Source organism: Chinchilla lanigera, unplaced genomic scaffold, assembly GCF_000276665.1.
Source record: "Chinchilla lanigera isolate Chin_1 unplaced genomic scaffold, ChiLan1.0 scaffold00141, whole genome shotgun sequence".
Lineage (NCBI taxonomy): Eukaryota > Metazoa > Chordata > Mammalia > Rodentia > Chinchillidae > Chinchilla > Chinchilla lanigera.
The window spans coordinates 2772061-2789578 of NW_004955542.1; the positions used below are offsets into that span (position 1 = coordinate 2772061).

At 59.4% G+C, this 17518-nt stretch overlaps 1 protein-coding gene across 4 annotated transcripts in view; it reads right to left on the minus strand.

The window, feature by feature from the left end:
* The window catches only part of Mlph (melanophilin), a 38060-nt gene that overhangs the window by 2352 nt on the left and 18190 nt on the right, over positions 1 to 17518 (minus strand). For 2 of the 4 annotated variants that reach the window (XM_005411228.2, XM_005411229.2), the window contains exons 5-14: positions 16348 to 16451; positions 15350 to 15469; positions 14063 to 14267; positions 12428 to 12567; positions 8140 to 8292; positions 7772 to 7927; positions 6222 to 6314; positions 4992 to 5069; positions 3698 to 3749; positions 2184 to 2284 (exon numbers count right to left, since the gene is read on the minus strand). In XM_005411228.2, coding sequence (XP_005411285.1) covers positions 2184 to 2284; positions 3698 to 3749; positions 4992 to 5069; positions 6222 to 6314; positions 7772 to 7927; positions 8140 to 8292; positions 12428 to 12567; positions 14063 to 14267; positions 15350 to 15469; positions 16348 to 16451 — 1202 coding nt within the window. Of the gene's footprint in view, positions 1 to 2183; positions 2285 to 3697; positions 3750 to 4991; positions 5070 to 6221; positions 6315 to 7771; positions 7928 to 8139; positions 8293 to 12427; positions 12568 to 14062; positions 14268 to 15349; positions 15470 to 16347; positions 16452 to 17169 lie in introns of all 4 variants that reach the window. The other 2 variants (XM_005411232.2, XM_005411231.2) reach the window with 2 other exon arrangements.

Genomic DNA, 17518 nt, shown 5'->3' on the forward strand with positions numbered 1-17518 from the left:
TTGAAATAAGAGGGGGTGGCCTGGGAGCCCGTTCTGGGCTGACCCTCCTCTGAGTTAAGCATCAGCCCAGGACCAGGAGGCCCAGGTCTCAGCACCATGGGAAGGGGTAGCAGGGAGCTTGGCTTATGCGTGGTGAGTCCTGCACGTGCGCCCGTGGTCTCTACAGCCTGTGACGCCCCCAGCCCTTGTTACCAAGTCACTGACTCTGCAGAGTTGACCCTGTGGGCTCTGGGCTCTGTGACAGCTCCCCCAGGGCCATAAAAGGTCAAGAACCCCAGCTGCTGAAGGAAGGACCAAGCCAAGCTGCTCATTGACATGAGCCAGAGCTCAAGCTGAGCTCTCAAAACCTAAACCTTAGAACCCTCAGCACCTGGCCCTCAGACTATGCGTTCTTCTCCCTGGCCGGCTCCCACCTGTGGAGTGGGTCTTGTCTTTTCCCTTTCAAATAAACCACTGATCTTCCGCTACTCTTGGGTGTTCTGCTCAATTTTCTGTTTAGGAACCCAAGAAGCTGGCCAAGACCCCAACCTGGTAACAACCAGAAGCAGGCAGATCATGGCTCCGACCCCCATAACTGGCCTTGAAGTGACCATGGCAGTGGGAATCCTGGCCAGCAGGCCAAACCTGCAGAGAGAGCTACAGGCAGCCAGGTGCTCGGACCATGCGTCCTGCCTGGGGAAGGGATCTCTCCTGAAGCGCACTCCTGCCACTGGTGACATCTGCCGCAGGTCCTCACTAGCGCTGAGCTTGTGCTGGTGGCTTTTCCCTGAATTTCTAGAACTGTGAGCTGCACAAAACTCTCTTGTTTATAAAGTTTCCTGCTGTTAGGGCTTGTGTTTAGATGTCCCCCAAAGTCATGTGTTCATAGGTGGGACTTTGAGGAGGTGGCTGGATTGTGGGTATTCAATGCTGGATTAGAGTGAGTGATGCCGGGATTAAGCGTGTGTGATAACTATGCTGGTTTAGCATAGTTTCTGGGTGTGGGTTATGGAAGCCTCACCCTTGGTGTGGGTGGCACCATTCAGACAGAAAGGAGGCAGGCTCACTGCGTGCTGCCTCCTGCCTGCCCTGCCATGGACTGTTTCTCCTTTGCAATGCCCTCTGCTACTCCACCCTGCACTGGAGCCAGCTGTTGACTGACAACTCTATAAACCATGAGCTGAAGTAAACCTTTCCTCCTTTAACTTGTGGGCCTCAGGTATTTTGTTCCAGCAATGAGAAAATTAACTAAGACACCTACCTTGGGCATGGCATTACAGTAATAAATCACGGACTGATACAAAGAAGGTCTGGATGCCGAAGGAGACAGTGGCCCCTGGGCCACCCTGTGCATCTCTATGGCCTGCTGCTCTGAGGCTGCAGGGCCATGTATGACATGCTGTGGCATGCCTGGACCCCATGCAGAGGGCAGCTGGCATTGGGACCCTGTGCTGCTGGGGACCCAAAGGTTGCAGGTGCAGGTGAGTCACCAAGGTGTACTTCCTGCAGGAAGTTCTGGTGTTTGGGAGGAGCCCGGGAAATGAACCTCTCCACCCGAGTTCTGGGCAGCCTTTGACCCTGGCACCTCGTCCCTGGCCCAGCTGCAGAGACTGTGGCCCTGAGAGACAGGGGTCTGGGGAGGGCGTTCTCACTGCCTCACAGACCTGTTGAGCTGGCCACAATGAGAGGGGTCACCTGGTGAAGCCGCCTGCCTCTGCGTTTCTGCCTCAGAGGTCCACTCTGCTACTGTCAGGGAATGTTTTCAGTTTTCCTTTTGCGGACTTTGCTTTTTGCTTCTGTTCTCTGGCTTTTCATCTCTTCTGTTTATCTCAACTCTCTTTACTCTGAAGACTTACCACCAATACGTACATCTGGCAGGAGACAGAACTTCAAAGGCTCCCGAGCAAGTGCAGTGAAGAGGTCACCACATGTGGGGGTGCACATCTGTAATCCCAGCACTCAGGATGCTGATGCAGGAGGATCTCCTTTTTTTTAAATTTCTTTTTCCAGTACCAGCAATCGAACTCACGACCCCACACTTGCCAGGCAGGCGCTGTGCCACTGAACTAAATCCCCAGCCCCAGGAAGATCTCCTTGAGTTTAAGTTCAGCCTGGGCTACATAATGAGTTCAAGGTCAGCATGAACTACATAGCTTGACCCTCTCTCAGGAAACCAACCAACCAACTAAACAAACAAAAGTTACCGCGAAGATGTGGCGGGCCATGCCCCTCCTGCCGCTGGGGCTCCTCTGCGTTAGGGACCCGCGGTACAGTGACTTCCCCTCGAAGGACTCCTCATCCTTACCTTTGGGGAAACAGAGCAGGGAGGAGTTTTACTCACCATGAACCTACCCCGAGCAAGTGCCTCAGTGACCTAAGAGCCCTGGAGAGAATCCTAACAGTGGACAGACCTCCGAGGACACGACTGGCACACGACACGACTGCGCTGCAGCTGCTGCGCACACCGGTTCAGGGCCCGCCTTCCCCTGCGGCCCTCAGCAGGACCTACAAAGCCCAGGAGGCCTCCCTTGGGCACAGCATCATGGGCCTGCCCCTGGCTTTCCTTTAGATTTGGGTGGCACAGTGGGCACGGGGTCTGGGACTCTGCCCCAGAGCAGGTCTCTCTCCAGGGAGCCGGATTCGCTGCAGGCCCTGCTGGCCCAGGTGGGGACCTTCCTGACCTCACGCTCAGGCTCAGTGGGGAGAGGCGGCCCAGCTCGCAGGGCGCCAGGACTCGATGCGCACAGGGCCTTCGCTTTCCTCGCCTCCCTGCTCCCGCTGTCTCTCCCCGGGGGTCCTCCTGGCTCGCTGTCCCCTCCTGACCCTTTCCAGGAGGGTGCTCCTGGCCTGCTGCTGTGACCCCGGGACCTACTCTGCCCAGGACTGCCTGACCATGGCTAAGGACACTGAGTGGGAGGACAAGTGGCCCTGCGTGGGGCTGAAGGTCGTGACCCGCACGCGGGCCGGTGATGGTAGCAGGAGGGAGCCAGGATGCCATGGCTTCTTGGCCCAGCGCTGAAGGGTGCCGGCCTGGGGCTGGTCCTGCCCAGCTCTGGACTGGACACGGGCTCCCTCACAGGTCAGCGGTGGCACCCCAGGTGCCTCAGGGCTGAGGTGTCTCCTCTCTGCCCCCACTGCCTGGTTCGTGACCCTGAGTCATGGGCCTGGGGCACTGGCTGGTCCCAGGGTGGAGCTGGATGGGGCCACACAGGGAGCCTAGTGGGGGAAGGCACAGGGCAAGGGTTACGGGACAAAGCTGCCATCCTTGTCACCCCCCAGACCTGGAGGAGAACTAAGTGATCCTGTGCCAGCTCCAGGGACCAGGGCTGTGAGCAGGACAATTTATACCACATAACATGGAATGCAGGGGCACCTGATGGCCTGGTGGGCCTAGAGCACAGGTTCTGGCTGTGCAGAACCCACACACCAGGCCCCAAGGGGCCCACAGTGGCACTGGGGTGTTCTTTTTTTGATTTTGGTCTCTACGGCAGGGTCTCACTATGGAGTTCAGACTCGTCTTCAACTTGTGCTGATCCTCCTGCCTCAGCCGCCTGAGGGCTGGGATAACAGGTGTGTGCCACCAAGCTGAGCTGGGGCGTTCTTTAGAGTCCGGGCAGGAGGTGGGTACCACAGAGCACAGGGAATGCAGTAGACCCCCAGGGGCCATGGTCCCCCGACCCCGAGTGACTTCCCAGGCCCCCAGGAGCAGAGCTCTTACCAGGAGTTTTAGGGGAGTACTTCCTCCTGAGAAGATAGGGCTCAGCCGCCACCTGGGGGAGAGAGGACGGCTGTCTTCAATCCGTTCAGAGACACTGCAGGCTGAGTTCAGCCTCCTTCTCCTTTTCCTCTTTTCTTTCTTTTTTGCAGTACTGGGAACTGAACCCAGGGCCTGCGCTGAGCTACATCCCCAGCCCCTGTTTGTCTTTTGGAGACAGAGTCTCTCAGTGACTTGCTGAATTGTACAGGCTGGGCTAGAACTTGCAATCCTCCTGCCTCTGCCTCCCAGAGTACTGGGTTCGACAGGCATGCATCACTATGGCTGGCTGGGGCTCCTTATTGTTGCTGGGATTCTAGCGGGCCAGGTCAACTGCCTTCCGTGCTCTGGAACGTGTGAATTTTCTGTGGGCTTTCTGTGAGTTCAGTGCCACGTGTGGGCTTTCTGTGAGTTCAGTGCCACGTGCCTGAACTTGAGAGGCGTTGGCTGGTGTGGGACAGTGGCCAGGGTTGGGCTGCATGGAATCAGCTCCAAAGATCTGGGGTGAAGGACTCAGTGCCCCCAGCCGTGTACAGTAGCGTGGACTCATGTTTTCCTGCACACTGGCTCCTGATATTCTCACCGCTAACAGCCAGCGCCTGCGTCCCCCAGGTGGAGCAGCACCCCAGGCAAATGCACAGGCAGGGATGGAAGTGCCCAGGAACACACGCTGTTCCCTTGGTGATGGGGAGGAGGATGAAGGCTGTGCTGCTTTAGTTTGTCACTCTGATTGGCTGGGAGCCTCCTAGGTTGAGGCTCTGGGTGTGCCTCGGTGGGTCGTGGAGGTGTGATTTTGGGGTCTTTGTCTGGCTCCTGGCTCCTTCCTCTCTGCACTGTTACCCTGCTCTGCCTCCTGGCCCCATGAACTAAGTACCCTTCCGCCATGATTTCCTGTCTTGGAGCAATGGCCGTGGACTGAATCCCCTGAAGCTGTGAGCCTAATTAACCCCTGCTTTAAGTTGCAGGTGTGAGGTAGTTTGTCCCAGTGATGGGGAAGCTGGCTGATACAAGGACCCTGCCACCTCAGCCCTGGGTGAGGCAACTCCAGGGTGTGACCGCTGCTAGCCCCAGGGCTCCTCACAAGTCTGAGCCAAAGAGCGCATGTGGGGATTCCTTCCCTCTGGTGTCCCTTCTCCACTCCCTTCCAGGGTTTTCCCTGCTTTCCCCCAACAAATGCTTTGACCCAGACCCCTCTGTGTGCACGTCTGAAGACACTCTACTCCGGCCTGCCTGTGGTGGTGGCTGGGATCACACGCACCTTGCCCGCCTCTGCAGGGTCTGCATTCTGATCCTCCGGACTCTTGCCAAGTGTCCCTGTCACTCGAGGCAGGAAGATCTGGAAGACAAGGGAGGTGCTGCGTGTTGTTACTGTCTTGCTGAGCAAGAAGGCAAAGGGCAAGAGTTGGGCTGGGCTGACTGGATGTGGGATCTGTTAAGAAAGCTGGGAAGGGGGCTGGGGATTTAGCTCAGCAGCAAAAGCGCCTGCCTGGCAAGCGCAAGGTCGTGAGTTCGGTTCCTGGTACCGGAGAAAAACAAAACAAAAAAAAAAAAACAAAAAAAACAAGAAAGCTGGGAAAAGAGAGGAGCAGTGGCACACCCCTGTAATCTCAGCACCTTGGAAGGCTGAGGCAGGAGGATTGAAAGTTTAAACTCAGCCTGGGTCATTTATTCACTTAGTCATGACCCTCTCTCCCAAAAAACAAAAACAAATGAAAAACAAAAATAAACAAACAAAAATGGCTAAGATGTAGCTCACTGAGGAGGCCCTCGATTCAATCTATCAGGGAAAAAAAAAAACAATAAAACCTTAGAATGTTGGAGTAACAGTCCCCTGAACACCTGGTTCTGGGACCAGGCTGTGAGTTTAGCAACTTAAAAAACATGATGCCATGCTAGGTGTGGTGGTGCACGCCTGTAATCCCGGCATCCAGCCTGGATGGCATAGCAAGACCCTGCCTCAAAAAGACATAAAAAAAAAAAAAAAAAAAAGATGCCCCATTAATGTTCCATTTCAGAGAAACAATAATAATTTTTTAGTGTAATTATGTCCTCAAAGTTGCACGGGCTGCACTGGTGTTGGAGCACTGTCATTCATCTGCAGAGCAGGGCTCACTGTGTTTCCCTGGCAACCCCAAGGGCTCAAGAGAATTGACCTCCAGCCAATCTCTCCTCCCCAGCCTGGGCCGGCCAGGGGTCCTGCCTGGGCTCAGTGGGGAGGACGAGCGTTGCTGACTCGGTCTCCCTGTCCACGCCACACTTGTCTTAAGGAAGGAATCTGTGAAGCCTTCGGTAGGGGTTCTGCATGCCAGGTTGCTGGTTTGCAGCTTAGACTGTGCATTTCCAGTTTTTGGGTCAGCAATGTGCCCTGCTGTTGGATCTCACAGCTCAAAGAGAGGCTGGCAGCTGGCCAGGGCCCAAGCCTATAGCACCACAGGCTCTGGGGAGGTCGCAGGGTGCAGACATGCGGGGTGCTGTGGCTCCCACTCACCGGGAGGTTTGACTTCCTCTGGGGCCTGGCCGAGCGCTTCACTGTGAGCCCTGCGGCTCTGAGGGCTGCGATCCTGGACTCGATGTCGGAAACCTGGACAGCAGCAGACAGTAGGTAGTCAGACGGATGCCACCCCGGCATCCCAGCTCAGGCAGCTACCCTCCACTCCTCGTGGAGCCCACTTGGCCGCTGCTTCCCCTGGAGACCGAGGTCTCAATCGTGTGCATGTCCGGGGCTGGTGCTCCCTGACATTCCTTCCATGGTGGGGGTGCTCTTGTGCGACCCCCACTCTAGGCAGTGGGGAAGAGCTCTAAGCAAGCCTGGAGCCCTGGGGATCAGTGAAGCTCACTTCTGCTGCCATGAATAGGCATCTTTGCTCGCCATGCCCTTCCGCCATGATGCTCCTGCCTTGGAGCCAGCTGACCAGGGACCGAATGCCCTGAAACCGTGAGCCAAGTTAAACCTCTCCTCCTTTACATTACGGTTGTTGAGTGTTGTGTCCGGCATGGGAAAGCTGACCGTATACCCACCCACCACCCCCGGAACCAGCTTCTGGAAACAAGCCCCCTCTCCCATTCAGATCCTTTCAGTTTCAATTTCTTTTCTTTTTCATAGTGCAGGGGATTAAACCCAAGGCTTTGTGCATGTTAAACATGTGCTCTGTCACTGAACTACACTGCAGCTCTTATCCTGGCTTTTCTTGTGATCCTGGGGCTGCCTGCCAGCCACCCTCCTTGGGACCTGCCTCCTCCACTTCTCCATCACTGTGTCCCTGTCAGGTTTTCATTGTTGAGCCCTGAACACGCCAAGCCCAACACCACCCCAGGGCCTCTGCACAGGCCGTTTCTTTGCCTGGACTCCTGGCCCCTAGCTGTGCTTGTCTTTGTAGCATTTCTCCCACTGCTTCTGAAGCAGCCCCACCCAGCACAGCTGTTCCCCTCGCTTATTGCTTTCAGAGCCCTGTCACGGTGGAAAGATTTTGTTTGATTGTGGTCCAACTCCACAAGCCTGACACAGGCTTGTCTAGCATATTTGCCACTATTTCCCCTGTGCCACATCATGCTCCAGGAAGGAGTGAGTGAACTGGAAGACCGGGCTGCCTCTGACATGGGTGGCACTGGGGTCCGTGCCTGTCTTCCTGGGCTGGTGGGAAGAGATGTGAGACAAGGGTCAGGGCATGGGCTGTCCCTGCAGTCTGAGGACAGACCCTCCTCCCTGCAGGGTGCTGTGAGGACAGAGGGTACTCATCATGTAGCTGACTGGGGGGGTGGGGTCTACATGCCTTTGACCCATATGCTGTCAGTGCATCCATTCCTCCCCTGAGCTCCCGTCTGGCTCCCTGGGTGGCCCTGGACCCATCCAGAGCTGGCCTCAGTGGTTGTGTGGGCTCAGCATGGGGCCCAGGGCTGCAAACCAGCCCGCCCCTCTCTGGTCAGCAGGGGCAGAAGGTGGTGCCGGAGGGCTGTGTGAGCACGAGGTAGTCTAGTCCTGGTCCGTCACGGGCTCATTGCACCTCTTTGGGAACCTGCCCGCCCTGGCTCTGGGGCTACCTCGCTCTCCACCTGCTGCACCTCAGAGGCTGCTGCGGCCACCCTGTCCTCCAGCTCTGACAGCACCTCATCCGTGGGCCTGCTGGTGTGGACAGAGGCCCTGTGGGTCCAAGGGCTGCTGTCCTGGGTGTCTGTGAGGCCTGTGGCTGTGCTTGCCTACAGAAGAAAAGAGAAATGGCCACTAGTGGGGACAGCGGGAGGGACACCGCCCAGCTCCCTGGGCTCCTGGAGCTGCTCCCCACACCTGCCTCCCAGTTGGCTCTTGTCAAGGCCCCTGTGTCTCCTGCAGTGAGTGCCTGCTCTGGGGAGGCCTGGCTGGGATGGTCCACCCTGTCCCTTCCTCTGCTGAGTCCTGCAGGAGGGCACACCTCTGCTGTCTCCCTGGCTGCTCCATCCTTGGCCACCTCCTCTTCGGACGAGGTGCCTTGGTCGCTGAGGGCACTGGTCAGCTCCTTCAGCTGCCTCCTCAGACTCTCCTCCTCCAGGTCGGCCTCCATGTGAGCTTCTGCATTGGCTGGAGACTGCAGGGACAGGAGGCAGTGCTCAGAGGAGGGGTGGCCAGCCTGGCACCCTGAGGCCTGTGGCAGCCCAGGCCCCATCCCTCCTCTAGGTTAGTCTGTCCCCAGACTGCAGAGCCAGGCCCTAGTACCTCATACCTCACTAGTACCCACGGCTGTGTTGAGCCCTCCTTCTTCTGGTTTTATGACCTTGCCTTCTCTTGCAACTTTTCCTTCTTGTGGCTCCACACCCACGTGGAATTTACCCTGGGAACCATTTTACGGTCTCCAGCTCAGCGATACACCCACATCCATTCCATTCACCCAGGGACTCCTCCTCGTGCGGGGCCATGGCTTTGTCTCCTTTAAGTCCCCTTCCTCCCTCAGCCCCAGGCAGCCACCTTGCTCCCGCTCCTGCTCCTGCTCCTCCTGCTGCTCCTGCTCCTTCTCCTGCTCCTTCTCCTGCTTCTGCTCCTCCTGCTGCTTCTGCTCCTCCTGCTGCTCCTGCTCCTCCTGCTGCTCCTGCTCCTCCTGCTGCTCCTGCTCCTCCTGCTGCTCCTGCTCCTCCACCTGCTCCTGCTGCTCCGGCTCCTTCTCCTGCTCCTCCTGCTGCTCCTGCTCCTTCTCCTGCTCCTCTACCTGCTCCTTCACCTGCTTCCTCTCCTTCTCTTGCTCCTCCTGTTCCTCCTGCTCCTTCTCTTGCTTCTGCTGCTTCTCCTTCTCCTGCTCCTTCTCCTTCTCCTGCTCTTTGCAGTGCTGAGGACTGAACCCAGTTTCTTTACACTGAGTTATATCCCCAGCCCTTTCTAAATTTTTATTTTGAGGCAGGGGCTCACCCAGTCACTAACTTGCCCAGGATGAACTGAAGTTTTCGATCATCCTGCTTCAGCCTCCCAGAGTGCTGAGATCACAGGTGCTGACCTGGCTCCATTTTCTTTCCATCTCTGTGATTCTGACTTCTCCGGGTACCTCTTATAAGTGAGGCCCAGTGGTACCTGTCCTTTTGTGACTGGCTGATTTCTCTCAAGGGTCATGGCACTGCAGCAGGGGTCTGAACTCCTTTCTTGTTTGGCTGCCTGCTGAGACCCCCAGGCTGAGCACTGCACTGAGCTCGTGCTGGTGGGAGCTGACAGGCACAGTGCCCCATTTGCCCCCAGCTGGGCTCCAGGCTTTTCCTGCCCTGGCAGAAGTTGCTGTCCCAAGACTAGACCTGGGAAGGGAGGGTATGGGTCTCAGGGTGCCCCCAAGTTGAGACAAAAATGACCCTGGCCACTAGACATCAGCATCACCTCAAACAGCCTTGAACCACTGGACCGTAGGGTCTATCCTGGACTTGTATAATTACAAAGGCAATCCTGTCCTGTCTGTCACCAATTTTGCCTCCTGCTGCTGTCTCTGCCCTAGATAAGATGCGGTGCTGCACCCCACTACTGCCCATGCAGTCTGACCCCTGGAGGATCCTCCTCTCTGGAGTCCCTGTCACCCTGCCTGGCTTTATTTCTCTCTGCTTTCTGCCTCATCCTGACTGTCATCCCTGCTGTCATTGCATTACCCCCTGCCCCCTGCCTGGACCACAAGCCCTCTCAGGAGGAGCCTGCTGCTGGGTCCCTGGATGCCACTTCCTGCCCAGTGGGAAAGTCACACATCCACTTAACAACGTGGCCACGAGGACAGACACAGACTGTCTGTCTATCTGTCCACTCCTTCACTCGGCCATCCTACATCAATGCAGACTCATGGGCACTGCCCAGGACAGATTCAGCATAGTCATTATCCTTCTCCTGTCCCTCCCTTTGGGGGTGCATCACCGTGTGACCCTGCAGAGCTCCCAGGAGGGCCTGGCTTCTCCCTAGGAAGCCACACACACCCTGCATCCACCAGGTGGCATCAACTGGTCAATCGATCCATCGATCCCTCCTCGGCCCAGCCCTCTTGGCAAGAGGAGGACACGGGTCATGGTCATTTAATTTCCTATTAGGACAGATCAGCCATCTCACAAGGCCACAGGCAGTGGGTAATTAGATTGGGTGTGGAGAGGTGGCTCGGCGACTTCTGGATGCTTCTCTATCAAAACCAGAGTCCCCAAACCACAGGCAGGAAGAATTGCACAACACTCAGGCTCCAAACTCCCTGGCTGCAGGGACTGCAGCTGTCTCAGATTGCACAGGAGTGAGGGAAAGTGGGTCCCTTGAGAAAGGGGGCCAAAGAGGACCTTGAGGGGAGATGGCTGGTGGCCTCTGGAAAGGCAGGGACTGCCTCTGCCTGTAAGTAAGGACACGCACCTAGCTGAGTGTGAGAAATACAGTGAATGTTTAGATGTTTAAAAATTATTACAGTAGAAGACCTGTTGTCAGGAATCCCCCTCAAAACCCTCTCCCTGCTCCGAACATACTCGTCCCTTCATTCTCGCCACTGTCTGCAGTGGCTCTGGAGTCCTCTCTCCCGAGTGACTTTGGTTGTGCTGTCCTGGCACCTCGATGTTGTGAATTTATTGAAAATATTGACCTTTCATGGTCATTTTCACTTTGGGGAGAACCAGCAGTCACATGGTGCCAGGCCCAGTGAGTCAGACAGACGAGGACACTGTCATGATTTTAGGAGCTGCCTTTCTGTTGGACGGCACTCGGCAGCAGCCCTCACCATATTCTTGATCATGCCTTGTGAGGACACTCATGAAAGGACTCCAGAGCTGCTTCAGAAAGTGGCGAGAACGATGGGCTGAGCGTGTGCCAAAGGCGGGGGAGGGTTTTGAGCGGGACGTGTGGTAATGTGTCTTTTAGCTCACACCTGGAGCTGGAAACCTCAGCAGAGGTCCTTCCTGGAGCCTGTGAGGGCCTCAAACTCTGGCTGAGGGCTGTGGGCCGCTCTGCCTGCCCAGCCCCTCAGCCTTAGGGATGCCAGAGAGAGGTCTCCAAGGGGGCCAGCAGGTGTTGCCCAGCTGTCACATGTTTACCCAGCTCAGAGATCTGCTGCAGGTGGAGAGGACAGTGGCCTGGCACCAGCACTGGCGAAGCCCCATGTTCCCCAGGAGCCGAAGGAGGGCAAAGCCAGTACCCGTGGCATGGCCAGGAGGGTTCACAGCCAGAGACCAGGGACATCAAACAAAGGTGAGAGGCTAAGAGGGTGGCAGTGATACAGCAGAGGTGGGGACAAAGCCAGGGACCAGGAAGCTAAAGCCGAAGGGATGACACTGGCGTCACTGCTGGCCCACGACAGTCACTGCCGATCGGCACAGGAAGGTGTGAGCTAAGCAGCACATGGAGACCAGAGCAAAGCCATCAGCTGGCTGGCAAGAGTCTGGGTCCCTCTGGGCCGGAAGGCAGCACTCCAGGTGTCACCTAAAGGTGACCAGAAGGACAGCTTCCCCCCTTGAGTCACCAGCCCTTGAGTCACCGCAGCCTATGAGCCCCTGACGGAGGCCCGGAAATCAATGCTCTCTGGTGCACGCACCAGGCAGGGGCGGCTCATCCGCATGGTCACCTCGGCCGCCACCTCATTTGGAGGGGAAACGGCGCTGAGTAGTCAGGACACTTGCGTTAGCAGGCAGGTAATTAGCTTGACCTCTGTGGCACCCAGACCCTTGAGCGGGAGAAGACAGGCGCCGGAGAGCATCTGTGACGCTGGAGCCCCCCCTGCGAACCCAGCCCAGCCCGGTCCCATTCAGCATCTGCAGGGGCTCGATCGATACCCTGGGGAGAGTGGTAGGCAGGTGGCCGAAGTCCTCCGGCACGCGTGCTGTATGTGGGGGCTGGGCGAGGGAGCTGGACACTGTCACTGTGAAATGCCACATCCTCTTCCCAAGCCCCGGGGAGGCAGGGATGCTGGGGGGAACTGCAAAGTCAGCTTGGGGCTCAGCTCTGCACGGCCTGCTGAGGAGGCCAGGACCCCAGAGGTAACTTCGACAGCAGAAAAAGGTACCAAACTCGCACTCGGGGCAGACGCCTTCATGCACTCTCTGCCCTCCCTCGAAGGTGTAACTCTCACCGCATCTACTTTACAGTAAGTTCTACCCAGGCTTCTGCCGCCTGTGTGTCTTGACTGAATTCTTTCATCAAGGGCACAGGGACTGAGGAAGTGAGGGGCGGGCTGCCCGGTTTCCTGGGGACAGGATGAAGGGCCGGGTCCGCCCAGAGACCAGGTCCTTCGTGGCCGCCGTTACCTGGCTCTTAAGTGCAGCCCGGCCTCTCTGCTTGGCGTGCTGGGAGGTCGCCCTGGGCCCGGGGATGCTGTCTTCATCAGAGGTGTCCACATCGGCCAGGTACTGCGCAGGGGGCTGCCCCCTCCCGGTGGCGTTTGTCCCTGTGGAGAAAGAGAAGGTCTGAGTGACCTGGGCTAGCACCCTGAGCACTAGCAGGCGTGTTCTGTGCAGTGAAGACACAGAAGCTCGAAGACAGCAGAGCTATAATTAAACCCCTCTGCTGCGGGGGTGCTTCCCTGCCTGTGATCTGCACACTTCCTGGCAGGGGTGCCCCGTGCAGGGACCCTTGCCCTCACCTGGCACAGCTCGGCCTGGCGGTACAGCCCACCCGGGAGAGGGGTAGGGAGGGGGCACCTTGGGGCAGCCCTCACACTGATGGCCTTGTACCCCAGCTCCCGCTGAAGCGAAGGGCGCACACCTCGTCCTGCCTTGCTCTCCTGTCCGCCGTGGCGCTCTGTGAACTCGGCCAGGGAGTTGGCTGAGCTGTGACGGTGCAAGGTCCACAGCCCGCTGACACGGCCTGGGAGACCCTGTGCCGAGCCACACTTGACCCCCGGGAGACCACACACGTGTGTAGTTTAAGCACCAGGTGTGTGGCAGTTTGTCCACAGCAAGAGCAAGCAGACCTGACCATCTCCTCCCATCCCCGCAGCGTGGGGCGTCGCTGACCCGGAGCGCTCGTGAGGACCCTGAGGCACAGGACGAGACGCAGGGCCAGAGGCACACGAGGTTTCCTCACTTGCCAGCCCTGCACCTCCATGCCCCACACTCGCTGGATCACAGGGCAATGAGGAGACGCCCCCGTGTGAGAATCCACGGAAGGCCAGGGTGCTGGGCTCCAAAGTCAGTGCTGCTGCCCGTGGGGTCTCCCGCCCGTTCCTCGCTCCCCCTCCACCGCCAGGGGACCATGATCACGGGCGGGAACCCAGTGTCCTCCGGCCTTGCACGTACAGCTGCTCCGTGTGGACTCATGTGCACTGTTTTGGGGGAGTCAGCCTCCTGCTTCTGCTGCCCCCAGGATCCTGGCCAGCGTGAGGACCGTGGCCTCCCTGTCCCTGCTGCACAATGACACCAGGAGACGGCGGCGCACAGCGCTGGGAAAGCCCCCGGCCTCCCAGTCCTGTTTGCTCCGACTTTAATCGACGCCTGAACTGCTGAACCCATCGACCGCCTCCCTGGGGCCTGGAGAGGGCAGCGGTTTGGGGATTTCATTTTGAAGCGACCCTGTCTGGCAAAATGAAATGGAGCCAATTAGCTTCTTGCGTGCCTGGGCTCCTGACTGGTGGCCGCGGGCGTCTGGCCGGGACGGCTCCACTGGCCCCAGAGTGGCCCCGGGTTTGGCGGAGCTGCCTGTCTGCAGTCAGCAAGGCTACTCGGGCAGCCCAGCCATGCTGGGGACGCCGCCGGGCCCGCCCCGCACCGCGCTGGGTGCTTGACAGCTCCTCCGCTGGTGTTTCTGGGAGTCACAGGGAGCGGGCACCGCAGGGGTCCGTGTGGCTGGCCAGGACGCACACGTGACACCACTGTCCTGAAGGAGGGGCCCTTCCGACCCACAGAGCCCGTCTGGTCTGGCAGACCCTGGCCAGGGGCACCCACCGGGCACCGCCGCCGTCCGCAGAGCTGTGGTGTTGGCGTCGGCCGGCAGGCTGAGCTCCGCAGGGGCGTCCTGTCCCGATGGGGAGAGGCTGTCCGGCTGCTCGGAGGGACGGGGCTGGCGCCTGTAGCCCCCGGCGTCCTCCTCCTGCAGGGCCTCAGGCTCCCGGCAGGCGGCGTCAGTTGAGCAGAGGTCACCTGGGAGGGACTGAGCACAGGGCCGTCAGCCTCCCAGCATGCCCGGGCTCCACTGACACCTGCCTAAGTATGCCGCTATGCGTTCACGTCACCAGCCCTTGAACGTCAGAAGGGACCGAGTGGGCACGGGGTAGGGTCTCTCTGGCTGCAGTCTGGACCCCTCTGGCAGAGGGGTCACTGTGCCCGAGCAAGTGGGGGGTGGAGGGCTTCGGAAGTAACAGGCCACAGCAGGGAAGCGGTTGGCGGCCCCGGGGTGGGGGCGGCCCAGGAAGTGCAAATTCACGGCCCGACCAGCACGGGGAGCAGGACCGCGGCCCAAAGCTGCCTGGGTGCTCCTTCCCAGCCTGTTTCCTGCTCCCGCGGGCTGCTGGCCGCCCGCAGACCCAGCCCTGTCCCACGCTGGCTGGCACTGCCCGAGCCCAGGGGACGCGGGCGGGGAGAGCAGGGTCACTAAGAGGCGGGGTGCTGTTTCCGGGCCTTGTCCTGGCTCCCGTGCCCTGAGCCACCTTCATGGCCGGCCAGCGAGTCTGGTGCAGGCTGGGCACAGCCTCAGTCCTGAAAACCATCCCCTGAGGCAGAGGCGCCCCCTGCCCTTCCCCTGAGGGCGGAGCCTCTAAGCGGCTGGGGCACCGAGGTCCCGGCTCTGGAGCAGGCTGGCCCTGCTTCACCCGCTCTACCCTGCGGACCCTGGCACCGGCGTGTCCACTGGCGCCGGTCATAGGGGCAGCACCTGCGCTCGGGAGCTGGGCTCGGGCTGGGCAGTGAAGTGTAGGATGCCCTGCAGGGAGACAGGCCCTGCGGATGCCGCGCCCCACCTGCCCCCCTGGGGCTCGGGGTCCTGCCCGTGTCTGCACCCCGACTCACCTGCAGCCTCAGCTCCTGCCCTGCGCCCCTCTGCTCAGTCCCTCCAGGGATCCTGGCCTTGGGAGGGTGTGACGTTTGCAGAAGCCGTGTCCCCCTTTCTGTCCTCCTGCCCCAAGAGCCTGGTGGGACTGCAGGGCCCCCGGACACAGCTCCCCAGAGCGCCACCAGGCCGGGCCTGACCCCTGTGCGCCGGCTCCTGGGTGGGGTGGGGCGGACACAGGCACCAACCTGCAGGCTGTCGGTGGCCCTGGCGACCGAGGACAGGCACAGGGCGCGGCCGCAAGGCTCCTCCGAGTTGTCCGAGTCCTCCGCGAAGTCCAGGTCACGGAAGGAGAGAAGGCGCCGCTTCTTCACGGTGACCCGTGAGAGAGACCGGAGTGCGGGTCAGCTCGACAGGGGACCAGGCTCCACCCCCACTCAGCCTGCCTGGGCAGGGTGGCCTCCTCTGCAGGGGCCTCAACTTCCCGGAAACACACCGGAGTGAGCCCCGGGGTGGCGAGGGGCTCAGGCTGCCCCCTGTGCCTTCCCCCACCAGGTCTTGGTTCCCCAAGCAGTACTGAGCCCTGCGGTCCCTTCCTGGGGGCTCCTGGGGCAGGGGCAGAGGTGGCCTGGGCTTTGGGTTACTGGGGCTCGCCGGCTCCAGGGAGAGAGGTGGGCGAGCTGCCCAGAGCACCACGCGCTTGGTGAGCACGTCAACCACCAAATCCCCCCTCGTAATTACCGTATGTTGATCCTTCAACCTTATTCCCTTATTCCAGGCCAGGAAAGCTTAGCAAAAGGCCCGGATCAAGTTTTCTCGTGAAAAAGAGGACCCTGTGCCTGTCCAGCAGCTGTGCAGATCTGTCAGGGTCTGAGTAGAGCCCTGGTCGCCTGGCCAGTCCCCTCGGCCTGCCTCTCTGCACCGGCATCCTGCCCGAGACCCTGAAGCCCAGGGCTACCTGGGCCCCACAGGGGTCCCACGCCCCCTGGGACCCTGGCTACCCCAGGGCATCCGGGCCTAGGATGCTGTGTGTCCTGGGGCTCCACTCAGAAGGGCCAGACCTTCCAGGGGGCTCTGCCCAGCCCGCAGCCCGGCTGGCACTCCTGGGTGAGCGCACGGCTCCTATCCGGGGCCCGGGCTCGGCTGGAGGGGGACTGACGGCAGGGGAGAGCGCTGAGACTCGCCGGAGAGCGGAACCGGACTTCAGGGAGGGGTGGGGGGCTCGGAGCGCCAGGGCAGGACTTACTTTGTTGCCAAGGGGCTGGGCCTGGGGCCCTGTGTCCGGCTGTCCGTCCTCGTCCGTCTGCTCACTGTCTCCACTTTTCTCCCCAGGGCTGAGCTCAGGCCCACCTGCAACAGGACGCTGCGTGGCTCCACCAAGGAGGCCCTGCCCTGTCCATCTACCCGCTAACCTGCCCCCCACCTGCCCACCCCCTCCAGCTTTCTTCCCTCCTTCACCCCTCTTTGATCCCCCCGCTGTACCTACCCATCCACCCATCTGACCACCTATCCACTCACTCACCACCTCCCTCCCCAGTCCACACACTCGTCCACTCGTCCACCCACACACCCTCCATCCACCCCCTGCCTGACCTGACACAGAGACCCTCACAGGGACAGAGGACAAACTAACTAACTAACTAACTAACCAACTAACTAACTAACCAACCAACCTGTTACTCTTTAAAATCATCATTTGTATTTTCTTCTGAGGCATCTGGGACATAAGAGTGCTTTTGCTAAAAATTAGCGACCCTCCCCTTGGGCCCGGAGGTCAGCAGGTACCTCCAAGCAGAACAAAGCTTGACTCGCACTTGTTTCTGTCTCCTGCACCCAGGGGAAGTTCTGGATCAGACCCTCCCTTGGCACTGGCACTGCGGGCCGGCGAGCTGACTATCGGGGTGCCTGCCGAACTGTCAGACCTGAATTTACAGGACTGCATCCCTCATCAAGAATGAGGACACCAAGTTAAGAGACGTGCAGAGATGTTCAACCCCCAGAGAGCACCCACAAGTTTCCAGTCATTGCCCTAACCCTAGCATCACCCTGGCCTCTGGCAGGGTCTCACCAGACTGAGACAGCGCCAGGCAGAAACCACCACACCCTGGAGCGGTCTTACGTCCTCCCGTGGTCCGGACTTCTTCCGGAGCCTCCTGCGGCCCAGAGCGGAGATAACAGGCAGCAGAGCCCAGCCACATCAGCTGCTCCGTGAAGGCTGGCCTGGTTCTTCCGCCCCTCGCATCAGGGCTGCGCCCACTTCAGCTCAAGCTGAAGCCCCTGACCTCTCCTCTTACTTCCCAACTCGGCCTTGTAAATCTGCCCATGCAGCTCACTGGTCCATCCTGAGGTGCTTTTCTGTGATAAGAGTCAACAAACCTACTCCACAGAGTAGATTGAGGCCCCATCTCCTCTTTGGG